We start from the raw sequence: 10,888 nt of genomic DNA on the forward strand, positions 1-10,888 counted from the left end.
CTCATATCTTCATGTTTTAATTAGAATAACAACAAACAAGTCTTAGAATTACTAAACTAACACATTGACCAACAAATTTCTTGATACTTTTTGTTTCATGTGCATAAGATCGGTGATACATACACTAAAACTTAAAAAAGAATACTAACTTCTAATTCCGTGTACTTGTACTGTTACCATTTGTTTTCTGTAGCAACTTGTTAGGGGTGGAGCTCTTTTAATCCTTTTAGCAGTTTCCAAAAAACAAATACTACCAGAAGCAAGTGAAGCAATGGCCAAATATCCACAAATTCAACTTATATACATGTATAGTACATGTTAGTTAAAAATTTTGGTATATACCAAATACCAATATATACCAACCAAATTTGTTGTTAGCCAAATTAATTGGTACCAAGTACACTTGCTACGGTACTGATAGCTAAAATCTTATATCAACTATAGTTGGTACGGTACACGGTTTGGAGAAAAAAAAACTTGGTACCGTACCAATTCCACCTCTAAGTAATATATAACACAAATAAAAATATTTAAGATTAAAGTTGAAGAAAAAAGACTTCAAAAATCAAAAATGAACAATTAAATTGGGACGGAGGGAATATATATATATATATATATATATATATATATATATATATATATATATATATATATATATATATTGACATTAACTCTTATACACACCATATTGATGATTTATAAAATTTAATTTATATATAAAAATATAAATTTGAATTATAACTTTAGCATTAGTTTTTATTTATTTTTAATATGTATATTATTATTTACTATTATTCTTAATATTTAGTCGTTCAATTAATTTAATATCAATATATATATATATATATATATATATATATATATATATATATATATATATATATAAAATGACAATTAGTTTGAATCAATATAAATTAAATATTTATATAATCTTAATTGTTCTGTTTTAAAAACTAAAGACTAACTACTCAATCAAGAAGCATTAGAACGATCGAGGATTTACTTTAAAAACTAAATTATAGTTACTATAAAAGTTCAAAAATAGAATATGTTAAAATATGATATAACTATGGAGATTTCCCACAACATCTAAGTTGCTGAAATTTTTTAAAACTCATGGTATATATGTTCATCTTTAAAGATTTTTAGCTATGTTTATGACTCCTTTATATAGATGGTGTTTATGACTATTTTGAAATATTTACGAGTCTTAGTGGTTGTTTTGCTGTTAGATTTGTTAATATTTAAGTTTTTTTTTTTTTTTTTATGCTAACTTGTTATACTAATAGACTTAGTAAGTTAGTATAATGATTTGAATTCATTATAAGTTAGTTCAATAGGTGGTATGAGTTTTCTATGTATTTTAGCTATACGAATTTTATCCTCTTTTATTGCATTGTATTGAACGGTATAAAAGTCATTATAATTACTTATTCATTATTTAATTTGAATTTATTTCAAAATTTTAATGAATCTATATATACACGAGTTTCACACATGATTGTTAATCAAAACAATAAACTAGAGACTATTTATAAATAAGTCTCTAAGTAGAATCATAAAAGAAAAATAATAATAAATAAAAAAATAAAATAAAAAATAAAAAATCTAGACCCATATAAATGGAAAGGTTTCTAAAAGGTGATTACTTGGAGAGGAAGCAACAAAAATTAACTTCCATTTGGGAAAGAATTCGGACAACATTCAACGAATTAGATAAAAGTAGTGGTGCTGCAGAAGGAAAACAGAGGCGCATAGAATGGAACATCCTTTTTTCTCTCCTACACTCATATTTTTTTATTTTATTTTATTTTTTTAATTGCAAAGGGTTTTCCACTGTATTTTTATCGACATGCTTTTCCTTGGGTTGAGTTTAATTTTGTGTAAGACCCATAAGGAACGGGCCCACCTTCCTCCCATTCATGTAAATAAAAGTAATGCCACTAAAGCCACTTGAGTTGTTCCCTTTGTGGCGCACAAAAGAATGTGATCAGACCTTTTCACAAGCAAAGAATGTTATATGGAGAATGCAATGAATCTTCCGAATTAGGGATGATTCCAAAATGCTTATCAGATTCTTGCTATACCGATCCCTTGCAAACTTCGTGACAAAAAAGAAACTAAATGTTTAAATCTAAAGAAACTAAGCGTCAGAAAGTTTAAATTGCTTTCCCTTAAAGATCTATACAAAGAAACTAAGTGTCAATAAGTACTTTTACATTTTTATTTCATAAAAAACTTAAATACTTGACTTTCTAATATACATCATGTCATGCTGATATCATACTTCAATGAATATTGTCATCTCCAACTACTTTAGCAGGACCGAAGTTATTGTGAAAGCCTTCTTCGATGGAGTTATGGTGTGCTTTGCCTGAAGGAGAACGATTACATGAATTATTATACCATCTTGACCAGAAGATATAGTTTACAAAGTTGATCAAACTTAGTCCTGCTAACAGCCAATAGAAAAGGTCTAATCTGCCCTTATTTAGATTAACACCTCCGAGCCAACCACCATCATCCATTGATCTCGAAGTAATCTTATTTATCAAAGAAACAAGAACTGAACTTAGATAAAATCCAAAGGAGTACGAACAGTATGTCATAGCAGTTAAGAAAGACTGCATCCCTTTCAATGACTGTTTGTAAAAGAACTCGATCAACCCCACAGCTGTAAACATCTCAGATAATCCAAAGATTAAGAATTGTGGGGTTATCCAGAAAATAGATAACGTTTGACCAGAGTTCAAAAACGTATCTCTTCTCTTCTTCTCCGTTAGTGCAGCTGAAACCATTGAAAAAGTCGCAACAAATAAACCCACTCCAATGCGCTGTAAGGGGGTGATTCCAGAATCATTTCCAGTGATTTTTCGAGCAAAAGGGACGAAAAAATAGTCATATAAGGGGACTATAAAGATTAGCAAGATGTAAGGGATGGCTTGGAGTGACGCTGGTGGGATGTGGAAGGATTTTGTGAGTTGGTTGTTCATAATACTTCCTTGTGAGACTGAGAATGTTTGGAGTTGTGCTAAAATGGTGTTGAAGACAATGGTGCTAGCAAATATGGGGATGATTGAGATTAGTATCTTCACTTGTTCAACTTGGTTTACATTGCACAGCCTCCATGGACTTTCCTTTGTATTATTGGTGTTCCCTTCTTGTCTCCTTATGCAAGCTTTGTCTAAGAAGCTGAAATTAAGTAATTGTTTTTGACTAATCAGGAAATTATTGAGATTAAAAACCATAATTAATAAATCAAAAGATGATTAATGGGAAATATATAAGCCCATGGTTTGGTAGATTTTCTTGTTCATACACCCTCATTGTGGGTCCACGACGCTTGTCAATTGCTATAATATTATTATTTATATATATGAGCTCGTACTCATGATCTTGTACTTTGGTTCTTTTATTGTGAATAAACATCTGCGATTCCCTCTTCAAGTTCAATCAATGAATTAATTGCATGGATTTACTCAATTAACTTGCAACTTGCAATTATATTTCATGAGTATAACGAATAATCTCAATATTATTATATTTATATTTATATTACCTGAAACGATCAGTAATTGGGCTCTCATTTGACATTGTAAAATGGCTTTCAAGCATGTGTGGAGTAGACGGAGGCACTTGACTCCTCTTAAAAAATGCGGCAACAAATACCTGCGTATAGGAAAAAAACCAAATTTGGGGTGAGGATTAATTTTTCTACTTAAGAAATACCGTATAAGTAGCAAAATAAGTAACTTTTTAGATTAAAGCCAGAACATTAATGCAAACAAGTTTGCATGCATTAGCATGACAAAGCAATAAATAAAGTATGTAAAGAATCTTCGAGTGTTTATATAATAATTAATTTTCAATTTGGAATATAAATCTATGAAATTATTTAACTAAGGTCCACCGGAGTGGTCCCTATATATTGTGAATGTGGAAGAAAATTTTGTTTTTTTAGAAGAACTATTGATCACGCCAAATACTAATATTCAAATACATATGGTGGAAAGTAAATTTCTCAAAAGAATAAAGCAGGATATATACACTCAGAACACGATATATATATATCCGTTTTTAGAAAGATGTTTTACGACAAATGTGAGACAGTATGACATTAATTTTTAAATGTCATACGTGTATCATGCACCATCTTTTAAAGAATCAATTATAAGGATTTAAATGCTCTTACTTGTGCTATAGGTGCTAAAATGCTTCCTTGTGGAGGCTTGTTCCTATAATATAGGGTACCAGAAACCAAACATATCAAGCCCATTGCCATAACGATGGCAGACACCCCAAACCCAATATCCATACCCGAATGGGTTTGGATCCACACAAGTAGGGTGAGAGCAATAAGTTCACCAAGGGAAAAGGCAAAGTACGCAGCATTAAAGTAGGTTGATAGCTTCTTTGACTGTTTTGAGTCGCTCTTGTTGAATTGATCACCACCATGAGTCAACATGTTTGGCTTCACACACCCACTTCCTAAAGCCACCAAGTAGAGTGCTACAAAGAATATTAGTGCCTCCACTCCTTTGGCCTCAATGCATCGATCTCCATTGAGCATGTTGCAGGGTGGTGGTTTCAGCTGAGGGAGATGGGCTTGAACTGATAAGAGTATGAAACCCTACAAAGTCAAACAGAAAAGAGTATACATAGCATGAGAATGAGACAAAACATGCAGGCTCCTGTCTGCAATGTTGACTATTTATGTGTATTAATTTAATTGATTATTCTCATGGTCCTCTCATATAAAAACTAAATAATTAAAAGCGAAAAGGATTGAACTTACCGAAAGTTCGATAAAGCCAAAGACTAGCATGCTCCAGAAGCAACCCAGATATGAATCAGATAGGTAGCCACCAAAGAGGGTGAGAAGGAACACAGTACCGATGAAGTTTGTGACTATGTTTGCTGCTTTTGACAGCGAATAGTGCATCTCATTTGTCACATATGTTATAAGGTTATTACCAACTGCAGCTATAGCCATTATCTCAAATGCTTGAACTCCTGCAAAAGTATCGATAGAATCTATATCTCAGGAGATGATAATAGTAACTGTAAGCCAAAAAGAACGTCCGGAGAGAAACTGTGAGAGATAGAGAGAGAGAGAGAGAGAGAGAGAGAGAGAGAGTATACGGACCAAGAACAAATGCAGCTGCTCGCATACCCCCATGTTTGATGGGATTCGAGGGTCTCCCTTTCCAATCAACTGTTGGCTCTTCGGAAAAAATATCTCGTTTTTGATCATGGGTTCTTGAGTCCATGTGTGTGTGAGTTATGTTTCGATATGGCTTATGTGATTTGAGAGCTAAAGAGGGAGATTAGTTTCTGAAGTAACGAAATCGGAAGGCTGTAATTAGAGCTCTCTTCGCATAGACATGTTAATTGAAATAAGAATGATAATTGTAAGTGTGTGGGTGCTTGCGAACTCTAAGCTGAATGTATATATATAGCAAGTTGGCCTCCATCTTCCCCTCAATTTTATATAAAACTATATATTCCCACTATGTGCCATATTCATTTCATGTGTGTGGATGTGTGTACATGTGTGGGAGAAAAAATACAACAAGAACTAATAAGCAAAAAAAAAAAAAAAAAAAAAAACTTCAGCATATACCTACCGGTATAATTGTAACCCTACGTCTGTTTGACTTATCCGTAGATCGTAACATGGTGTGGGCTAACTTTTTTTACGCTCCCATTGCTGGTCAAACATTATACATTTTTTAACAGCAAAAACCAAAATTTTCTTTGAAACGGCAACTGCAATTTTATAAATAAAACATCCCACTAGCAAGAGCTACTACGCCCAGATGCATATCGACTGTAGATAAAGAGAAGAAAAGTCTCATAAATAGAAAGGATGAACATTTTCGACCACGCGAGATTTCCGTCAAAACTCCATCCAAATGGGGTTTCGAATATCCATGGGAAAAATCTCATTGGAATTATTTGTGACGGTTCAAAAGGAACTTTCCGTCAATAATTATTGATGGATTTCGGACGGTCTTATTTACCAACCGATTTCTTACAGAAAAGTCTGTCACTAAGTACATGACTTCATCAATCCACGGTTTGTTTGTTTGTTTCTTCTCCTCATTTTTATGAGTTGAGTTTTCATTTCCATTTAACCTTGACAAAGTGGTTTCGGGGTGGTTGCAAAAACAAACATGGACTTGGTGAACAACAAGCCACAACCTCGGCCAAACTCGGTGGTGTTTAGCCGATGAGAAAGAGGGTAAGGTTTTCCGACTTTCAAAAAACATTATATATATATATATATATATATATATATATATATATATATATATATATATATATATATATGGAAAAGTTCAATAGAGAACCATAATTATTGGTTTTTCAAGGAACCAAATCTTTTTTTCAATTTTTAGAGCTTATTCTTTATCGAAAAAAATCTAAAAATATCTAAATTCATATATTAACATTGTGAATGTGAAAAATATTTTTCGGATTCACATTGTGAATTTGACGTAAAAAAAATCGAATTTGATATCATTGGAAAAAGGATAAAAAGTTATTAATTTCTGTACTTTTAGTTTTTTTTTTTATAAAAAAAATAAGTTCTAAAACTTGAAAAAAAAGATTGGTTCCTTGGTTAGTTAAGGTTCTCTATTGAACCTCACCTATATATATATATATATATATATATATATATATATATATATATATATATATATATATATATATATATATATATATATGGTTAGGTTCATGTGAGACAGTCTAATTTTGTGAGACCGAGAGATGCAAATCTAGTCACTCATTTAGTAGATAAAATAAAAACATTTTTAAAATGTAAAATAATTGAAATTTTTTGAAATTTTTTTTTCCAATATTAGTTTCGGAATATATATTTTCCAAAAAAAATGTCAAAAAAATACATTTTTTACATATTTTAGTAGAATATTTAGAATATTCTACATATCTGGCAAATCCACAAATTTATCACTTCTTATCATTTTTTTCATCTTCAAATGTTTCCACAAATTCTTTCAAATCTACAAGAAAATAAAAAAAAATGATTAATGCAAGAACACTCACAAAAATGCATATGTATATATCATGTAAGATTCACATTCGATTATATAATGTCATATTCACATGTGAATGTATCTTTTAAAATTCAAATGTGAAATTCATAAGAAAATAAAAACGAAGAATACTCACACAAAATACATGTGTGCATATAGGTGTAATTCATATGTGATTAACTCGTGACTTACATATATATTACATGTGATTCATATGTGAATCACATGTGATTTATATGTGAATCATATTTAATTCATATTTGATTCACTTGTAAATTACATGTTATTCATATGTGAATTACATGTGATTTATATGTGAATCACATGTTTGCTTGTGAATTACATGTGATTCATATGTGAATTACATGTTATTTATACGTGAATCATATGTGATTTATATGTAAATCACATGTAATTCATACGTGATTCACTTGTGAATTACATGAGATTTATATGTGAATCATATGTGATTTATATGTGAATCACATGTAATTCATATGTGATTCGCTTGTGAATTACATGTTATTCATATGTGAATTACATGTGATTTATATGTGAATAACATGTGATTTATATGTGAATCACATATAATTCATATGTGATTGATATGTAAATTACATATAATTCATATGTGAATTATATGTGATTTTTATCAATCAGACACGTAATGTAACTAACTGTCTAGGTTACTGTAAAAGAATTACATGTGATTCAAGAACAATAATTAATCAATAAAAAAGGAACGACTTTTAGTAACTTTTTTTAATTCTTTTTTAGGAAATGAAATTTTTTAGTCAACTTGAAAATTACCTGCGTTTTGGCTTTGAATTATAAATAGCTAATAGTTAAAGACGTAAAGATACTTTAGACATACATATTTGGTCTGTAATTTGCAATCACAAAATAAACAAAGTGTAGTTAGTTGTACATGTGCCTTCTGGGATGGTGTAATCGAACATCATATAGCTGTCTGTGATAATATTTCCAACTATGTGAATGTTTTCCGTTGGAAAACTATCATTCCTGCTCAAGATACGAGTAAACTCAAGAAATAACAACATAATTTTGTTCATTTGTTTACTTTATATTTGAAAAACAAATTGAAATGGTAAGAAATAGGGCATCAATAAAAGTAAAATGTGTGATTAGGAGGTGAAGTGATCAATCATCATTAAGTTGTGTTCTTATTGAAGGTTATCGACCTTTTTTTGCCTATAGTAAATGACTAAACTTTCAAGATTTATTATGTTTGTAGCTCTTTATTAACCTTTTTTGTCCACAAGTATATTTGAATTTTTCAAGTTTGGTCCTGATAAATTTTTTCTTGCAATTTTAGTTTTTGTAACATTTTTGGTCCACGTACCGGTAAAATGTCGACCTTTATCCCCTAAGTAAAGCTGATTTTTCAATTTTGGTACAAAAAATAAAGTCTTAGTATTTGGAATTAGGTACCATATTTGCAAAAACCAGCTATATTCAAAGATCAAATGTGTAACTTTCTCTAAGGAAAATGAATTTACCTGCTAAAAGAGTACGGTTATCAAAAGAGTGTGACTCAGCACTTTCCTAGTTTTCATAATCCCAACAATAATAACATCATCCTGCAATATATTAAAAAAATGTGGTTATAACTTATAATTACAAATAAACTTAAAGCAGTTTCTAAACACCAATAATAATAATAATTACAAAATCTTCAAGGTATCATTGGATAACTTGTCAATTGGTGTCACTTCTTTAACCAACTTTCAGAATATATAATGAATTAAATGAAACTTGTTTTGATAATATAACGTATATAGACCTTCTATCAAATACACAACTTTTTGAATTCCACCTTACTGTACATATAAACTCTTAAAGTGTGTGTATGACTTCATTTGGAATTTTTTTAGAACATTCATATTTCATACATCCCTTTTTCACTCAAAACACAAACTAGGCATAAAAGTTTCAGCTTTCAAGTTGAATGTAGAAATCTTATTTTGTCCGAATACCAGATTCCTTCCTTGTTTTAAATTTCTTATCACTTTAACTAATCCATAATCATTTCTGTTTTCAATTTGATAACTTTAAGGATTTGCAAAGTTCACCATTTGAACTTCTTGAAACATCAACTTGAACTGAATGGTCAATCACAAGGTCTACTGGCACCTGGGAAATACGAAGATATGAAATGATTAAAAGCTATTGATGCTTTAAAAAAATATATGAATGAGATTTTTAGAATATTACTTACCAATGGGTTGATCTTCTTGGAGTCACCACTAAGTATCTTCATAGAATCTCATATAGAAACAAGGTTAACTACAAATAGAACTCCGATAAAATCCTAAGAAAATATCATGGATTATTAGAAGTGAACAATGGAATGCAAAGTTGTATACTTGTATTAAGCCAATCTACCTTAAAATTAAAGCAAAGGAACTAAATCTGGTTCAAGACTTTCATCGAGCAACTTGTGTGCACTTCAGAAAACCTGACACTTTAAATACAAATTGACTATATTTTCACCAGAAAGGTCCATGTTAAAGAGAACAATAATAATCATATGGCAACACATGAAGGAAAAGAGCACTAGAGTTTTATATTTTCACGAAAATGTTCTTCTTAATAAGAAAACTTCTAAACTCTAAGTAATTTCAATATCACATATTGTATTGAATCTGATAACTAAATCAGCATACGAACAAGCATATAGATTGTCAACTTAATTTTGGTAATGCAGAAAAGCAAAAGTGACGTCTGATCTAAAAACCGAAGAAATGTTGAAAATAAAAACCTCTATTTAGCAACTTCTAATGGAGGAAAATTTAGACCGATATCGAGAGTTAGGGATACTCTGATAGGCTAAGGTCAAGTGCTTCAGGCGTAAGTATAGCGATCAAGACTAGATGCACTTTTCATATTCTTTGCACTTTGAATTCTTGATCGACAAAGGATCTTCTTCTCCGTTCAGGTCTTCAATCCACATAGGAGGCCGAGATGAAGTCGGCGATTATGGTGTACTCCGGGGAACGAGTTAATGGAGGATAAAACAATTCAAAATCAAAGCATCTTCAGTGGAATTTTTCTATGAAGAACATGAGATCAAGGAGTGTGGTGGTCGACAGAGGTAGAGGTGGCTAGTGAAGGTAGGAGGGAGGCGATCAACGATGGGTGATGGAGGAGGCAGTCATCTTTATCGTCAATGAAGAACATGAGAGGGAGAGAGATTTGATGACGAACATAGAGAAATAGTATAAAGAAAGAGTTTGACAGGATCAGGTATAAGTTTTCTATCCCTAAAATTCCCTATAACAAATTGAAATAAGATACCCTCGCGTTTTTTATTTCCTAGTTTTTACAAAAATGCCACAAATTATCTTGACCCTCTGTTATTTTGATCTAACGGTCCTTGTTTGGTTCTCGAGTTCTCGGGAAAGTATAGGTTCTCAAATGATCATTCATCTCTCTCTCTCTCTCTCTCTCTCTCTCTATATATATATATATATATATATATATATATATATATATATATATATATATATCAATTTTTACCATCTTTTTAACTGATACAAATACTACTCACGACCACATTTCATATCACATTACCTTTTTCAAATTTTCACTTAAAAACTCTTATTTTTTTTCAAAAATGATTTCCCTTTCCAACCCAAAAACCCAATCTCAACTTGATCACCTACTTCCATCCAAAGCCAACGTGATCGACATATTTATTCACCTGCTGATTTCAACTATACATGTGTTTACTATCCATATCATATCCAAAACCAACCACAATATTTCAATACCAACCTCAAATGAACTTCCAATCTCAAATCTTA

General features: G+C 30.8%; 1 protein-coding gene across 1 annotated transcript; it reads right to left on the bottom strand.

Moving 5' to 3' along the window:
- Nucleotides 1-2,150: 2,150 nt before the first annotated feature.
- On the bottom strand, nt 2,151-5,514 carry LOC145062276 (protein NRT1/ PTR FAMILY 4.3-like). The gene is made up of 5 exons (XM_079009904.1): nt 5,147-5,514; nt 4,796-5,013; nt 4,193-4,630; nt 3,560-3,669; nt 2,151-3,192 (listed from the first exon to the last, which is right to left on the bottom strand). Exons 1-5 carry the CDS (start codon nt 5,268-5,270, stop codon nt 2,289-2,291), a joined length of 1,794 nt encoding a protein of 597 aa, XP_078866030.1. The 5' UTR covers nt 5,271-5,514; the 3' UTR covers nt 2,151-2,288.
- Nucleotides 5,515-10,888: the final 5,374 nt, after the last annotated feature.

This window comes from Lactuca serriola, chromosome 7 (genome assembly GCF_051521515.1).
Source record: "Lactuca serriola cultivar US96UC23 chromosome 7, Lser_US96UC23_V15, whole genome shotgun sequence".
NCBI classification, from domain to species: domain Eukaryota; kingdom Viridiplantae; phylum Streptophyta; class Magnoliopsida; order Asterales; family Asteraceae; genus Lactuca; species Lactuca serriola.